Genomic DNA, 18,672 nt, shown 5'->3' with positions numbered 1-18,672 from the left:
CAATTCAGGCTGACAAAATGCTTGAACAAAGTGTGAGGGTTTTGGGATGATTGCACAGGGTATAATGAGAGCAGACAGAACAGTAAGGAGACAATTTGTCAAACGAATGATGTGTAGATGGGAATGCAGATGGGAGTGCATGCTCATCACTACTTTTCATACAATACAATCCACAGTAAACTCACAATTTGGTTCTGGAACCACCTTCACTGCTCCAATCATATCGAACACACCAGCCTTCTCATTGCAAGGATCTGCAGAATTAACAAGACCAGCTTTTAAGAGGCAAAGGCCGATAATCAACTTATCAATGCTACAACTGCAACACTGGCACGACACTCATTGATGTACTATACCTCCACCGGGATAGCAGCAGGTTATAGTATAAACTGTTTACCCCAATAGGGTTACTAGAGTAAGCTACACTCTGGGGTGGTGCTATAATACACTGTGAGTACTGTTATGTCAAGCATTGGTACAACCTAGGTTCACATGGAAAGGATTAATGATTACATTTTTGAAGTGAAGAGATGGGGTGTGAAATACCACAATCTTTGAGGCAAATAATGACAGAAAAAAAAGTTATGGGGAGCAGTTAATGAAGAGAAAGGAATGATGATGACATGCTGACCAATTTGTCAGAGATGAAAAAACTTGGTCAGAGAATGTGTAGTTTGTAAAAAATGTTCCACAGTTCCTATCAAAGCTAAAATTATTTTCACAAACAATATGGTTATCAATAGGCAATCTGTGTAAGTTATGATACGTAGCTGATTGTTTATGCGGATGGATGCCAATGCCAATCAATCATTATATCCATGAAGCATAGGCATTCTGACTTCAGAGTTATAGCTGCATGTGGCAAACTGCTGTGACGTTCAGGTGATTAGGGAGTGTGCTGTGGGCAGATCTCAGAAACCCCTCTCTCCTCTCTTCTCCCACCTGCAACAGTTGTGACACTGCCTGCATTACAGGATCCAATAGGTTATGTGACCTGTGTGAAGCTAGCCATAATAAAGATTAGCCACGATGATGGAATTTGTGGTTTGCCTTCAAAATTCAAGTCCCCCATTGAAAGATATTCAAACGGACAAATAGTGCAATCATACCATATTTGGGCTAGACAATGCTAAACAAGGTCGGAATGTTATGTAAGTTTAAAGAAAAAAAATTATAGTTAATTTCACCCCCAAACAAGTAAAAATCTGTTGAAATTGCACTGTGGATGTATTAGACTTTAGAATTGCATTGGGGGCATACTTATATGCACTGTACAGCCTTAATTCACAGAACCAAGATCCATAGGTATCAGCCTACATGGTGTAAAGGCTTATCACCATTAGGCTTATCACCATTAGGATAATCTAGTTCGGTAACAGCTAAAGACAGTCCATTGTTTACATTGTGTCTTTGAATTAGCTGGCTTCTCAACAAAACTTTAGAAGGGGAGAGTGGAGTAAATTGAGCTAAAGGGGTAGGTTGAGCCACCCTTGTTTCTTGGAAATCATACACAAAATTAATAACTTGACCAAATCTTTAGGAAGAAGTCATCCTTTCATGGAGTCTGTGAAGGAAGAAACCACATGGAAAAAGTGGTAAGCAAGTTAGGTAAAAAAAAGCAGGATTTTTAGCAAGTCAAATGAACAGAGGGGTTGGGTTAAATGCAGAAGACACATCTTGGTTGAATGCATTCAGTTGTGCAACTGAGTAGGATTCCCCCTTTCCCTTTTCGTGTTAGAGGTTGTATATGCTTGTATCTAAACCAAAGTACATTTTTAACAACAACTTTGTAACAATTTTCAGATTGTTCTATACATCAGTTGGGTTCTCTATAAGCTTCAAAATAAGGTCCTAACCCTAGCATAAAAGTGATTCCTTGTAGCTGTGTGGATGTATTCAAAATGTTTGCCCTTGGGACAAGCTGAGCTGTAGTTGATGAGCAGCATTCTTACATAGGTATTTTGCTTGTCCAGGTTGGATAGGGCAGTGTGCAGTGCAATGGCAATTGCGTCGTCTGTGGATCTGTTGGTGTGATGTGCAAATTGTAGTGGGTCTAGGGTGTCTGGTACGGTGGAGCACTTAATGATGACAGAAGTGGGTGCTATGGGGCAATAGTAATTTAGTTCAGTTACTTTCGCATTCTTGGGTACAGGAAAAGTGGCGTACATCTTGAAGCAACTGGGGACAACAGACTGGAATATGGAGAGATTGAATAGGTCCATAAACACTCCAGCCAGCTGGTTTGCACATACTCTGAGGATGCGGCTTGGGATGCCGTCTGGACCGGCAGCTTTGCGAGGGTTAACACGCTTAAATGATTTACGTCAGCCACAGAGAACGAGAGCACACAGTCCTCGTGAGTGTCTGGGGCCCGTGTTTGTGGCTCGATATTGATTTCCTCGAAGCGGGCAAAGAAGGTGCTTAGCCAGTTATTTCCCGGCTGTAGGTAATAATACAAGAAACTTTCTGAGCAAATAACAAACAAGAAAAATATTATGCAAAATTAGCTAGGAACTAGAAACAGGGCGGTATGTTGACACCATCTTGTGTTTTTTTCGCAAGGCATTATCACTGGGATATGAGGTAAGCATGTAAATTGCAATATGAATTTTCAACGCATAGTAGGTTGACTGGTGAGCTTAATGTGTCTCATTTCACACTGGTTTAAGAGTCCAACAATAAGACCTACAGTATGCCGCTAATATTTGTGAAAACTTATCACAGTTGTGTTCTGCAGGTGTCACTGAGAAGGCCAACACTCCATTTTAAGATATCAAGATCCATAGGTAAGGTTGTACATTGCAATATGAATGTTCTATAGAGACCCACAATGGAGGTGCCATAATACCCATAAAACCTAGTGGTCAAACAGGGAAATTCAACAGTCTTGCTATACAAGCTAGATAGTTAAGTGATATGCCAGAGAAGCCAGTGTTTGGAGGATATATTGGCACAGTTTGACTACCAACACCCGTGCCAGTATATCCTCCAAACACTGGCTTCTTGGGCATTATCGCTTAACTATCTAGCTCATGGTTAGCTAGTTAAGGCAACATTTGCAGTCTATTTGTCTAGCCATTTAAATGCATGATAAATTCATAAAAATGAGTTTAGCTTTCTTTGGCTTTTATAAACCAACATTCTAGCTTATTAGTTAACTATCTTAGATGGTGAAGCTAGGGCTAGGGGTAGGTACCTTACCTAATGGGATTATTTTAGTCTATCTTTTTGAGAAGTTTCAGAGATGGACTGATTAGCATCCTCTCGAGTCAACAGTGTGCTTACTTTATTGCGGGGAAACTTTGATATGTTTGATGTTACACTCTAGACAGCAGATCATTAGTATAGCTAGTAGGCAAGGTGATGTAACCTTATTTAGTCCGACCTTCTATGGGGGATTTTAAATGAATTGGTATTCACACATTTGTTTTTGAGGTAGAATTAGTGTCACCTTATTGGCACCTTCTCTATTCCAGAACCAATGGGTGTGCCTGAGTCTTCCTCTCTCAACTAGGTAAGGTGTTTCAACCTGGAACACTATTGTCCTGCTTTGGTCTGTTTCAGTCATTGCAGGAAGTCCTGAAGAGCAGGAGTGCGTGAAGAGTTTTGTCCCAGCCCAGCTCTAATACCTGACTTAAATAATCAACATACCGAATCACAGTGATAGGCTATGATTTGTAATCAGGAATGGGTTGGGCTGGAACAAAAGCTTTTTCACACTCCAGATATGGAGCTGTCCACCTGTTTAAGTCATTATTCTGTATTATGGGTAAAATTGGAGGGGTGGGGTGGGGCGGGGTTATTGATACAGTATATAACACATGCTCCACTCTCAAGTTGAACTTGTTGACTGATATCATGGCGGCAGCTGCTAAGGGAGCAGCTGAGAACCAGAAGACTACAGCCAAGGCATCACTGGTCCACACCTGCCCTGTCTGTCACTGAGTAGTATTGGTTGGTACTGTATGTGCCTTTTAATTCTGCTCCATGTCTTAGCTATTGTACAGGCCTGCGTTGTACAGTCTTTCATATGTGTAGTAGTGTATTGCAATGTTTGCTTAGTTTATCATCTGTCAACTTTTGAAATTCAATCTAAGCCACAGATTGTTAACTTGCTCTATTTTGCACATGCCCTTTATAGATGCAGACCAGATCAAGCAGTACTTTGAGAGCAAGCATCCCAGGTCTCCAATGGTCTGGTTGATGTGCAGGCCTACAGTAAGTGACCACACACACTCAAATGGACCTACAGCTGTGGCAAGATTCTAACATCTTTCACACACAGAAGACATAGTGTAAACCACCATGTTGTCAACAAAATGCTGTCCTTAATGCTTAAGTTGTATTGTCTAATCTCTCTTGGAAAAAAAGGGTTCCAAACGGGTTCTTTAGCTGTCCACATAGGATTTCATGTAGAAAACTCTGTAGAAAGGGTTCTACATGGTCCCGAAAAGGGTTCTACCTGGAAACAAAAGGGTTCTCCCTGCAACAAAAAAGGTGATTCAAATAGTTTTCCTATGGGGACAGCTGAAGAACCCTTTAAGGTTCAAGATAGCAACTGTAGTATTTTTGCTGCCATTTTTCCCCCATCTATGTAATGCTGTCCTGCTAATTCTGGGATTCAGACTTAATGCAGTGGTAAGTGTGCTGCTCAAAATTGACAGCAGCAACATGGACCAGTCAAATTCACAAGAAGAGTGTGATATAGCTGTGTTTAAGTATGGCTTCATTGCTTTGATTCTGTTTGTGTTTCTCATTCTCCTGGAGCTGACCATGTATTTTATATGGTCAACAATATTTTATATAAAACCTACCTTGCACATATGGTTTTTCCACAAATAAACCCCCCCACCAAAAATCACAATATGCTGTTTTATACGCAACATGCAACAATTTCAAAGATGTTACTGAGTTACAGTTCATATAAGGAAATCAGTGGTTCTGCCCGGTACAGTTGAATCCAGGATTCATCCGTGAAGAGCACACTTCTCCAGAGTGCCAGTGGCCATCGAAGGGGAGCATTTTCCCACTGAAGTCGGATGCGACACCAAACTGCAGTCAGGTTAACAACCTGGTGAGGATGACGAGCATGCAGATGAGCATCCATCAGATGGTTTTCTGACAGTTTGTGCAGAACTTCTACAGTTGTGCAAACCCACAGTTTCATCAGGTGGCTGGTCTCAGACGATCCTGCAGGTGAAGAAGCCGGATCTGGAGGTTTTGGGCTGACATGGTTACATGTGGTCTGCAGTTGTGAGGCCAGTTGGACGTACTGCCAAATTCTCTAAAACAACATTGGAGGCTGCTTATGGTAGAGAAAGTAACAGTTCTGGTGGACATTCCTGCAGTCAGCATACCAATTGCACGCTCCCTCAAAACTTGAGATATCTGTAGCATTGTGATGTGTGACACAACTGCACATTTTAGAGTGGCCTTTTATTGTCCCCAGCACACGGTGCACCTGTGTTATGATCATGTTATTTAATCAGCTTCTTGATATGCCACACCTGTCAGGTGGATGGATTATCTTGGCAAATGAGAAATGCTCAGTAACAGAGATATAAACGAATTTGTGCACAAAATCAGGGAAATGGAAAATTGTATTTCAGCTCATGAAATACGGGACCAACACTTTACTGTTGCGTTTATATTTTTGCTGAGGACTATTTCTGTCTGTAATAAAGCACTTTCTCATTCTGATTGGTGGGCCTGGCTTCCAAGTGGGTGAGCCTATGCCCTCTCAGGCCCACCCATGGCTGTGCCCCTGCCCAGTCATGTGAAATCCATAGATTAGGGCCTAATGAATTTATTTCAAATGACGGATTTGTAACTCAGAAAAATCTTTGACCTTGTTGAGTTTAGATTTTTGTTCAGTATATATTTCAACTTGTTCATAAATTATAGGGAATTAAATAAAGACCCCCATTGGCTGAAGGAGAAGAGGATCTGGTAAAATCATCTAGGTAGGTAGATAGCTAGCTATATAACTTCTTTGCAAAAAAAAGCTAGCCTATTATTCATGGAACATTATAAATATCTGACTGCTACTAGCATAGTATTCTGTACAATATACAAGACCAAATAAGACAAATATTAGTTAAATAAAATATGCAACAGTAAATTACAATTTTCTATTTATCTTTTGTTTCAGATCAAGGTAGCTAGCTAGCTGACAGCAAAGGTGTCAGCTCGAGATGACCTGCAGGAGCTTGAAGGAATTTGTAGTCTTGTATGAATAGCATTTTCAAATCTGAGAGTAAATAGATAAAAGTCACCTTGTCCGACAGAGATTTACATGGTTATCAAAACGTCACGCCAGGGTAAGCTTACATGAAACACAGACCTTATTTGAAGTGTTTCTAAAAATCCACCATGGATCAAATGAATGGTGAAAAGCTATTGGAACCATCTGTGTTTGACCAGTAGGTTTTATGTGTTTATGACAGATTCACACTCAATATGCACAATAGTCAAATTAGGTCATTATTATTTTGTTGAATTTATATAAAAACATTCCGACATTGTTTTGCATTATCTATTCCAAATATGGCATGATTCCACTTTTTGTATCCGTTTGAATCACTTTCGACCGGGGACTTTTATTTTGATTCCACTATTGTGGCTAATCCTTATTGTGGCTAGCTTCACACAGGTCAATATGCAACGATAAAGATGCTGAGGAAGGGTGCGGAGAACAAACCTTAAATTTGCAGTATTGTACTTGAAGTCTGATAATCGCAATAGTTATCTCCGATACTATATTAAGCAGGCGTTCGACAGCTATACCATTATCTCCTATTATGAAAGCATTATAGAAAACAATTAAGAAACGCTTTTAAACCATCTGAACAACTTCAGGGGGGAAAGAACTGAAAGCGTAATCTTGTCACAAAGTTTTTTTCCTTTCACTGGGATAAGGCAAAACTAAATATTGCAGCAGCGCGATTCACGAGGAACGAACAGGTGCTTTTGATGGGGAATTTGCCGCCACTTTAACAGGTTAGTAGTTTCTTTCAGTCAAGTTGGTATTATGGGAGTCTTCAAATGGGTGAAAAATAGAACACAATCAACTAACTCCTCTGTGATTCCAAGAGCTCATTGTATATAATTCAAGGTCAATCGGAATATCACATAGGCTAACAGTTTGTTCTATTGCGCATTGGTTCGAAATGTATATTTCTGCCCACCAGGTAAGATAGCTATGCTTTCTGCTCAGGCGAAAGTAATGCTTATTGCAGTTAATGAACGTAAGATACCCCTATGGATGCTGACATACATAACCTATTCAGTTTTATAGAATGTAATTGATTCTACATCATAAGAATGTTACACACACACACACACACACACACACACACACACACACACACACACACACACACACACACACACACACACACACACACACACACACACACACACACACACACACACACACACACACACAGTGGGCGGCAGGTAGCCTAGCGGTTAGCGCATTGGGCCAGTAACCGGAAGGTCGCTGTTTCGAATACAATCTGTCGATGAGTCCTTGAGCAAGGCACTTAAACCAAATTTGCTCCCCGTGAGCCGTAATACTATGCCTGACCCTGTTAAACAACACAACACCTGCTCTTTCCATGACTTGGACTATCCAGGTTAAAGCTATGATCCCTTATTGATGTCACTTGTTAAACCCACTTCAATCAGTGTAGATGAAGGAGAGAAGTCAGGTTAAAGAAGGGTTTTTATGCCTTGATACAATTGGATTGTGTATGTGTGCCATTGAGAGGGTTGATGGGCTAGACAAAAATATTTAAGTGCATTTGAAAGGGGTATGGTAGTAGGTGCCAGGCACACTGGATTGTGTCAAGAACTGCAATGCTGCTGTTTTTTTTTACTCAACAGTTTCCCTTGTGTATCAAAATGTGTTTTTATTTTTTTATTTAACCTTTATTTAACGAGGCAAGTCAGTTAAGAACAAATTCTTATTTACAATGATGGCCTACACCGGCCAAACCCAGACAATGCTGGGCCAATTGTACAACGCTCTATGGGACTCACCATCACTGCTAGTTGTTATACAGCCTGGAATGGTCCACCACCCTAAAGACATCCAGCCAACTTGACACAACTGTGAGAAACATTGGAGTCAACATGGGCCAGCATCCCTGTGGAATGCTTTCGATGAATTGAGGCTGTTCTGATGGGGAGTGTATATAGTGTGTGTGTATTAATTATTATCATTGTGTTCTGCATAGATGATTAGTGTTAGATCACTAACCACATGTTTTAAATGTTTTATTTTAATGCAATTCAGTGTAGAGTATGTACTGCTTTTTCATATAGTCATCCACCATAACTGTAGGGTATTATTGTGTCTGTGCAGAGCATAATTGCTAGTAAGCTGACTATGTATAATCAGCATGTAACAACAAGTGCGGAAACTGAATACTAAACATCCCTATTTTCCAACCATTTATTCTTATAGGGTGACCTGTTCATATGAACACATTGCTGGAGAACCAGAGAAGATATTGTCTCTGGTGTTCCTTTGGGATATGAATGACAGCTTGAGAATGTCACATGAGATCATGATGTTTTACCAAATGATGGAACAAGCCCAGAACATCAGCTGTGAAGCACCCACCCCCATCTGCAATACGAGTGCAAATGGAGACTCACTACAGCTGCCCACCTTCTCCACAGCAGCCAAAGTCAGAGTAATCATTACTTTCACTCTGTGTGCCATGTCAGCTGTCTGTAACCTCGCAGTGCTGTGGGCCGCCAATACCAACGGAAAGCGCAAGTCCCACGTTAGGATATTAATAATTAACCTGACTGTGGCAGACCTGCTGGTGACTTTCATAGTCATGCCTGTTGATGCTGTCTGGAATATCACAGTTCAGTGGCAGGCAGGAGACGTTGCCTGTAGGCTGCTGATGTTCATGAAACTTGTTGCCATGTACTCCTGTGCTTTTGTCACAGTGGTCATTAGCTTGGACCGCCAGTCTGCTATCCTCAACCCACTGGCCATCAATGAGGCCAAGAAGAGAAGCAAGATCATGTTGTCTGTGGCGTGGGCGATGAGTGTGCTTCTGTCTGTTCCTCAGGTGAGGCTCTGGTTAAGAGAGGTTTCATGTTTTCTCTCCTCAACCTGGACTCAGGACACCACAAAAATTATCAAAATATAAATCGGAGGACATAACAACCCTGTAACAGCTTTATTATAATAATAATAATAATACATTTTATTTTAATCTGTTTTAATGACACATTTTATATACAAGAAAATCAGCTGGATAAACATGAATAAAATCCCAGTAAAATAAGTAAGTACAGTGCATTTGGAAAGTATTCAGACCCCTTGACTTTTTCCACATTTTGTTACGTGACAGCCTTATTCTGAAACGGATTAAATCACGTTTTCCCTCATCAATGTACACACAATTCCCCATAATGACTATTCATAAACAGGTTTTTAGAAATGTTTGCAAAATATATATTTTTTTGAAATCTAACTTACATAAGTATTCAGACCATTTACTCAGTACTTTGTTGAAGCAACTTTTGGCAGCGAGTACAGCCTTTAGTCTTGGGTTTGACGCTACAAGCTTGGCACACCTGTATTTGGGGAGTTTCTCCCATTCTTCTCTGCAGATCCTCTTAAGCTCTGTCAGGTTGGATGGGGAGCGTCGCTGCACAGCTATTTTCAGGACTCTTCAGAGATGTTCGACCAGGTTCATGTCTGAGCTCTGGCTAGGCCACTCAAGGACATTGAGACCTGTGTACGTAGGGTCATTGTCCTGTTGGAAGGTGAAACTTCGCCCCAGTCTGAGGTCCTGAGCGCTCTGGAGCAGGTTTTCATCAAGGATCTCTCTGTACTTTGCTCCGTTCATCTTTCCCTTGATGCTGACTAGTCTCCCAGTTCCTGCCACTGAAAAACATCCCCACAGCATGATGCTGCCATCACCATGCTTCACTGTAGGGATGGTGGCAAGTTTCTTCCAGACGTGACACTTGGCATTCAGGCAAAAGCGTTTCTTGGTTTTATCAGACCAGCTAATCTTGTTTCTCAAGGTCTGAGAGTCTGTAGGTGCCTTTTGGCAAACTCCAAGCGGGCTGTCATGTGCCTTTTACCAAGGAGTGGCTTCTGTCTGGCCACTCTACCATAAAGGCCTGATCGGTGGAGGGCTGCAGAGATGGTTGTCCTTCTGTAAGGTTCTCTCATCTCCACAGAGGAACTCTGGAGCTCCGTCAGAGTGACCATCGGGTTCTTGGTCACCTGCCCGACCAAGGCCCTTCTCCCCCTATTGCTCAGTTTGGCCGGACGGCCAGCTCTATGAAGAGTCTTTGGTTCCAAACTTCTTCCATTTAAGAATGATGGAGGCCACTATATTCTTGGGGACCTTCAATGCTGCAGACATGTTTTGCTACCCTTCCCCAAATCTGTGCCTCGACACAATCCTTTCTCGGAGCTCTACTGACAATTCCTTCAACCTCATGGCTTGGTTTTTGCTCTGACATGCACTGTCAACTGTGGGACCTTTATATAGACAGATGTGTGTGCCGTTCCAAATCATGTTCAATCAATTGAATTTACCACAGGTGGACACCAATCAAGTTTTTATTTTAATTTTAAATTGGCAAACATTTCTAAAAACCTATTTTCACGTTGTCATTATGGGGTATTGTTGTGTAGATTGATGAGGAACATAATCCATTTTAGAACAAGGCTGTAACGTAGCAAAATGTGGATGAAGTCTAGGGGTCTAATGCACTTAATATAAAGTACACCAAATATGACAGAATAACCATGGAAAACACTAAACATGATGACAGACTAACCGTGGAAAACACTAAACATGATGACAGACTAACCGTGGAGAACACTAAACATGATGACAGACTAACCATGGAGAACATGATGACAGACTAACCATGGAGAACACTAAACATGATGACACACTAACCAGGGAAGTGAACTAGATAAAAGCTAAGCCTGTGTGAAGAGGTGTGTCTTTAGTGTGGACTAGAATATGTGTATGGATTGTGAGGTTCTGACATGGAGAGGGATTGAGTTCCAGAGTTGGGGAGCTGCGCTGCTAAAAGCCTGTTTCCGATAGAGCAGAGCCTGGTGAGAGGAATGGTGAGGAGCGCAGTGAACAGGTGGGAGTGTAGGGATACAGTAGGTCAGTAAGGTACAGAATGTGGGCACCAGTCTATTGAGTGCTTTGTAGGTGAGCATGAGCAATTTGAAGAGGATCCTGTATTGAACTTATTCAAATAAATGTATAGCAAATGGACATGAATGACTTGATTTTTACAGCAATTATAAACCTAATGATTGTAGCAATAATTTAGAACAAACCTCAGAAACACTTTCCTGAAGGGAATTACAGTACAGGCATTGCATTCACTATTGTCCATGGTTTAAGAGTAACCTTTTTAAATGTGATTGATAACTGGTGAGGAGAGCCTGCCCTACATAATTGACTGACTCATGATTATGATAGCAATTATACATTGCTGCGAATAAAAGTCATCCAACTACATAGTTTTCAAAAAAATTGTAGCACTAAAAGAAGACCTTGCATGCAATTATTACTTTTTCATAATTTATTTCAAGCATTCAACACTTGGCTCTTTTCACCTAATTTCATTGCAAATTGAATGATATCTGCAGTGTATTACTCACATTGACTGCAGACTAGGCAGGATTGAGCTTCTGCTGCATGAAACACTACTATTTTATGTAGTACAACACTGAAGCCAGGCCATATAATTAGTGTTAAAGACATGTTGTTATGGTTAAAGTCTTCCTTTGTGTTGTCATGCAGATGCTGATATTCCACAGTGTGACCATCACGGTTCCAGAGAAGTTTACCCAGTGCACTACTCGTGGGAGCTTTGTCCAACACTGGCAGGAAACCCTGTACAACATGTTCACCTTTGCTTGTCTTTTCCTGCTGCCGCTGATCATCATGATCTTCTGTTACACACGTATCCTGGTAGAGATATCCAGTCGCATGACCCACGGAAACAGTAGGTCAAATTACATATTTTACCATAAATTGTAGTACCACTAGTGGCATTGTATACAGTTGTTCATGAGGGGGTTACAAAGAGCACTGAGATTTTGAAGATAAAGGTAATTGAGACTTATTGTCAAATTAGGTGTTAGATGCTAAGATTATGAGCAAGTGTTTATTGCCTTGTTTCAGTGTCTTCTAAGGAGATACATCTCCGACGCTCCCACAACAACATTCCAAAAGCACGGATGAGGACTTTGAAGATGAGCATTGTTATCGTGACTTCCTTCATCGTCTGCTGGACCCCTTACTACCTGTTGGGACTGTGGTACTGGTTCTTCCCTGACGATATGGATGAGACGGTCTCTCATTCTTTGACTCATATGCTCTTTATTTTTGGCCTCTTCAATGCCTGTTTGGACCCAATAACTTACGGCCTGTTCACCATCCATTTCCGCCATGGCCTGAAGCGCTACTGTCGGAGCACAGCCACGTTCAGCCGTGAGTCAGAGAACAACACTACTCTGACCGGCTCTTTCAGGCGCACTCCCTTCCGCCTGACACGGCTTACCCAGCAAGGCCAGACGTCCATCACTGGCCAGATGGCAGAGGAGGAACAGGTCAAGAAAACCTGCCACTATAGCAACTACCTCACAGTTCACAGCAGTGGAGAAGGTGACCCAGGTCCGGCCAGTCCTGAAAGCACTATATGAGGGATTAGAATGCGTCCTACTAAAGAACATTGCTTACCTTAATCTTCATACCTTCATCTGCTGGCTCACAATTAATACTTTGAAAAACTCATTGTTGTGCTGCATGAAATCAGATTGGATTAATTTTCACATTCAGCCAGATGGGGCTTACAGTGTAAATCATGGTTTCTCCGATAGGTGTGCGTATTTTGCTGGCAGTTGATGTATATACACAGTGCAATTACAAAGTATTCAGACCACTTGACTGTTTACACATTATGTTACGCTACGGCCGTATTCTAACATTTATTAAATTAAACATTTTCCTCATTAATCTACACACAATACCCCATAATAACAAAGCGAAAACAGGTTAGACATTTCTCTGCAAATTTATAAAAAAACCTAAAACAGAAATACTTTATTTACATAAGTATTCAGACCTTTTGCTATGAGACTCGAAATTGAGCTCAGGTGCATCCTGTTTCCATTGATCATCCTTGAGATGTCTCTACAACTTGATTGGAGACCACCTGTGGTAAATTCAACATGATTTAGAAAGGCACACACCTGTCTATATAAAGTTCCACAGTTGACAGTGCATGTCAGAGCAGAAACCAAGCCATAAGGTCGAAGGAATTGTCAGTAGAGCCCCGAGACAGGATTTTGTTGAGGCCCAGTTCTGGGGAAGGGTGCCGGAAAATTTCTGCAGCGTTGAAGGTCCCCAAGAACACATTGGCCTCCATCATTCTTAAATGGAAGTTTGAATCCACCAAGACTCTTTCTAGAGCTGGCTGCCCGGCCAAACTGAGCAATCGGGGGAGAAGGGCCTTGGACAGGGAGGTGACCAAGAACCTAATGGTCACTCTGACAGAGCTCCAGAGTTCCTCTGTTGCGATGGAAGAACCTTCCAGATGGACAAGGATCTCTGCAGCACTCCACCAATCATGCCTTTATGGTAGCGTGGCCAGACGGACATGACAGCCCGCTAAAGACTCTCAGGCACCTAAAGACTCTCAGACCATGAGAAACAAGATTCATCTGGTCTGATGAAACCAAGATTGAATACTTTGGCCTGAATTCCAAGTGTCAGGTCTGGAGGAAACCTGACACCATCCCTACGGTAAAGCATGGGGATGGAAGCATCATGCTGTGGGGATGTTTTTCAGGGACTGGGAGACTAGTCAGGATTGAGGGAAAGATGAAAGGATTAAAGTACAGAGAGACCCTTGATGAAAACCTGCTCTAGAGCGCTCAGAACCTCAGACTGAGGCAAAGGTTCATCCTCCAACAGGACAACAAACCTAAGTACGCAGCCAAGACAACACAAAAGTGGCTTCGGGACAAGTCTCGGAATGTCCTTGAGTGGCACAGCCAGAGCCTGGACTTAAACTCAATCGAACATCTCTGGAGAGACCTGAAAATAGCTGTGCAGCAATGCTCCCCATCCAACCTGGCAGAGCTTTTGAGAAGGACATGCAGAGAAAAATGGGGGAAACTCCTCAAATACAGGTGTGCCAAGATTGTAGCGTCATACCCAAGAAGACTTGAGGCTGTAATTGCTGCCAAATGTGTTTTAAAGTACTGAATAATGGGTCTGAATGCTTATGTAAATATATTATACGTTTGCCAACATTTCTAAAAACCTTTTTTGCTTTGTCATTATAAGGTGTTGTGTGTAGATTGATGAGGGAAAATAACAATATAATACATGTTAGAATAAGGCTGTAACATAACAAAATGTAGAAAAAGTCAAGGGGTCTGAATACTTTCTGAATGGTCTGTATATATTACAGTACCAGTCAAAAGTTAGGACACCTACTCATTCAAGGGTCTTTCTTAATTTTTTACAATTTTCTACATTGTAGTGAAAACATCAAAATTATCAAATAAAATATACGGAATCATGTGGTAACCAAACATGTGTTAAACAAATCAAAATATTTAGATTTTAGATTCTTCAAAGTAGTCATCCTTTGCCTTGATAACAGCTTTGTACACTCTTGGCATTCTCTCAACCAGCTTCATGAGGTAGTCACCTGGAATGCTTTTCAATTAACAGGTGTGCCTTTTTAAAAGTTAATTTGTGGAAAGAAACTTCTACCAAATGATACCAATAATAAGAAGAGACTTGCTTGGGCCAAGAAACATGAGCAATGGACATTAGTCAAAATCTGTCCTTTGGTCTGATGAGTCCAAACATTTTTGGTTCCAACCGCTGTGTCCTTGTGAGATGCAAAGTAGGTGAACAGATCATCTTTGTATGCGTGGTTCCCACCGTAAAGCATGGAGGTGGAGGTGGAGGTGTGATGGTGGGGTTTGCTGTCTGTGATTTATTTAGAATTCAAGGCACACTTAATCAGCATGGCTACCACAGTATTCTGCAGCAATACGCCATCCCATCTGGTTTCCGCTTAGTGGGACTATCATTTGTTTTTCAACAGGACAATGACCCAAAACACACATGCAGGCTGTGTAAGGGCTATTTGACCAAGGAGAGTGATGGAGTGCTGCATTAGATGACCTGGCCTCCACAATCACCCGACCTCAACCCAATTGAGAAGGTTTGGGATGACTTGGACTGCAGAGTTAAGGAAAAGCAGCCAAGCGCTCAGCATATGTGGGAACTCCTTCAAGACGGTTGAAAAGGCATTCCAGGTGAAGCTGGTTGAGAGAATGCCAAGAGTGTGAAAAGCTGTCATCAAGGCAAATGGTATATTTTGAGTTGTAACTACATTTTTCCATATGTGTTATTTCATAGTTTTGATGTCTTCACTATTATTCTTCAATATAGAAAATAGTTTTTTTTAAAGAAGAAAAAAAACTTGAATGAGTAGGTGTGCAAATATTTGACTGGTATTGTATATAAACACTTTGTTTTAAATATATTTTCCCATAACCTTATCACCCCTCCCCTAATTGGAGTAAACTGTTGGACAACAACACTTAGTCTTCTACTTCCAGTTTATACATACTACATACACATTTACTGTGATGTTTCACAAACGTGTTGAACCTTTCTATTCTTATAGTTTCTAAAGATTGTAAATTCAAGATAAATATTTTTGCAAAGAGTATTATTATATTATTGATCAACTATGACTTTTCAAATCAACAAGTAGTGCTATTCTGCAAATGTTGCACTTCTTCAACCATTCCTGGACCTGCGACCAAAAACAAGCTCCGTATGGACAGTACTAAAACAAATTATCTTAGGATTCTGTCTCTTCGCAGCAAAGTCTGCAGAGCTGGGATGTTTGTATCCCCCATATATAAACTCAGCAAAAAAATAATTGTCCTCTCCCTGTCAGCTGTGTATATTTTCAGCAAACTTAATATGTGTAAATATTTGTATGACCATAATAAGATTCAACAACTGATACATAAAATAAGTTCCACAGAGCTGGGACCCTGGGCATCTTTCTTTTGGTGTTTTTCAGAGTCTGTAGAAAGGCCTCTTTAGTGTCCTATGTTTTCATAACTATGACCTTAACCTAATTTTGGTCTTTAATACATGGCCAACAAACAAGTTCCTTAATTTTCCCCCTTCCACTTGCCTCTCATTTTTTGCAGTAATGCTGCAATTAGTTGGATGTAATTTTGGGTAGAGCAGACATTTCCATATACTTTTGTTAGCTGCATGTGTGACAACTCCACCAGTCCTATTTATGATATAATTTACAAAGATTATACTTTTTTTCCCCAAAATATATATATTTTTGTAATTATTATATTTGAGTTTAACCACAATATTTGTTGTATTATTTATTCTGTCTTTTCTGGTGGATTAAACTGAAATTGCAACCAACTTTCTATGGCTTGTTTTAAAACTAGCTATATTTTAGAGCTTTTTTCATTTTCAAATAACTGAAAGTGAGAGGTTGAATTCTGAATAAAGTAAAAAAGGCCATTCCTGAACATGGGGTGAGACATTCTTACTAATCTGCTAGAGAACCAGTTTGGATTTAAATTGAACTTTTGTATGACTGACGCATTTAGTGAGAGGGCTAATGCTTTAATATATAATAATTTCTGCCCTCTGAATTTATATTAATTATATACATAGGCCCATTTAATTTTATCTGGCATCCCGTTACAAATAAAATAGAATTTTATTTTGCTCATATAATTTAAAAAAAACAGGTCGCTAGGTGTAGGCAAGACCATAAGCAAATAGGTAAACTGGGATATGACTAAAGAGTTAATCAGGGTGATTTTTCCACAAATAGACAGGAATTGTTGTTTCCATGGTAGAAAAATCTACTTTTGCTAACTTTATTAAACTCTATTGTAGTAAAATAATGTATTTATTTCTGGATATGTATACCGAGAATATCCACATCGCCGTCAGAACATTTTATTGCTAAACTATATGGTAATGTAAAAGTTGTATTTTTTGTCATCCAATACATAATACATTACATTTATCATGATTTGGTTGTAATCTAGAGAGGTTAGAAAAAGTTTCAAGATCCTCTGAGGCTGTGAAGGGATCCAAATTGTGGATTTAAAAGAAAACATGAATCATCAGCATACAATGACACCTTTATGTTTATGCCCTTGATTTCTAACCCCTTGATATTATTGTTGGATCTGGTTTTAATAGCTAACATTCTGATGGCCATAATAAATAGATATGCCAATAGTGGGCCACCTTATTTTACTTCTCTTAACAGTTGAATACTTTCTGAGAAGTAGCCATTATTTATTATTTTACACCGAGGGTTACCATACATAACTTTAACCCGTTGTATAAGAGATTCTACAAAATTGATATATTCCAGGCATTAATATTTAAATTCCTGTCATACTTTATCTAAAGCCTTTTCAAAGTCAGCTATGAATACCAGACCTGGTTTTCCAGATTTTTCATAGTATTCTATTGCTTCCAGTACTTGTCTTATATTATCTCCAATGTGTCGTCTGAATAATATACAACAATACCTTTTTAATTCTATGTGCAATGAATTTTCGAGAATTTTTCACCACAACACTGAAGTTTAAGAGGCCTCCAATTTTTTTAATGGACCAGATCTTTATATTTACCACTTGGATCAGTTTCAGTAAAAATGCAATCAGACCTTCTTGTTGAGTATCTGATAATCTAGCAAGTTTTGGTATACCTCCACTGGTATGCCATCCAACCCTAGAGGTGTCCTGGACTTAAAGGCTTTAACATGAGTCTTTCTGTACAGTTGTTAATTTTACATTATTCATAGAAAAAAATCCATACAATTATCTTCGGTTAGTGGAGATGGAGACTGAAACGAAAACATATGCTTATGGTACTTTGCTTCCACTTTCAAAATATTGTTTGGTGAATCATATGTGACATAATCCACACAGTTCGCTTTATTTTTTTAATAATATATTACACTTGATCTTTCTTGAATAAGTTCCTCCCATTTCTTTTTGTTTTTCCTCTAACTTGTTTTTATTTCTTTTGATGCCAACGAGAATGACATAAGAAAGTAGTCAAGACGACAAGCTTAATTGAGCCTCCGCCATGTATATCTCACTAGGTCAGGATATTTAAGCATTCATATCTACTAGTTCCAATATATCCAAGACATTTGTGATTTCCTTAAGCGTATGAGGGTGATCGTTTGTATTGTGATTTCCTTTACGGTCCATTGAGGTATTTACAACCATATTATAATCTCCCACCATAATAATAGAGTATTGTATTGCTTGTAGGTTTGATAAATTATTATATATATATACAGTTGAAGTCGGAGTCATTAAAACTAGTTTTTCAACCCACTCCACAAATGTCTTGTTAAACTATAGTTTTGGCAAGTCAGTTAGGACATCTACTTTGTGCATGACACAGGTAATTTTTCCAACAATTGTTTACAGACTTATAATTAACTGTATCACAATTCCAATGTGTATCTGTGGATGTATTTCAAGGCCGACCTTCAAACTCAGTGCCTCTTTGCTTGTTATCATGGGAAAATCAAAAGAAA

The 18,672-nt window shown here is 39.9% G+C and overlaps 1 protein-coding gene across 1 annotated transcript; it reads left to right on the top strand.

Annotated features, from left to right (window-relative positions):
* Positions 1-8,490: 8,490 nt before the first annotated feature.
* Positions 8,491-12,724, top strand: LOC135508704 (gonadotropin-releasing hormone II receptor-like). The gene is made up of 3 exons (XM_064928936.1): positions 8,491-9,092; positions 11,820-12,024; positions 12,204-12,724. The coding sequence occupies exons 1-3, from the start codon at positions 8,541-8,543 to the stop codon at positions 12,722-12,724; spliced, it is 1,278 nt and encodes a 425-aa protein (XP_064785008.1). The 5' UTR covers positions 8,491-8,540.
* Positions 12,725-18,672: the final 5,948 nt, after the last annotated feature.

This window comes from Oncorhynchus masou, chromosome 22 (assembly GCF_036934945.1).
Source record: "Oncorhynchus masou masou isolate Uvic2021 chromosome 22, UVic_Omas_1.1, whole genome shotgun sequence".
In the NCBI taxonomy this organism is placed as follows: domain Eukaryota; kingdom Metazoa; phylum Chordata; class Actinopteri; order Salmoniformes; family Salmonidae; genus Oncorhynchus; species Oncorhynchus masou.
The sequence above is the reverse complement of the archived record's forward strand: the minus strand, read 5'-3'. Positions and strand labels throughout refer to the sequence as shown.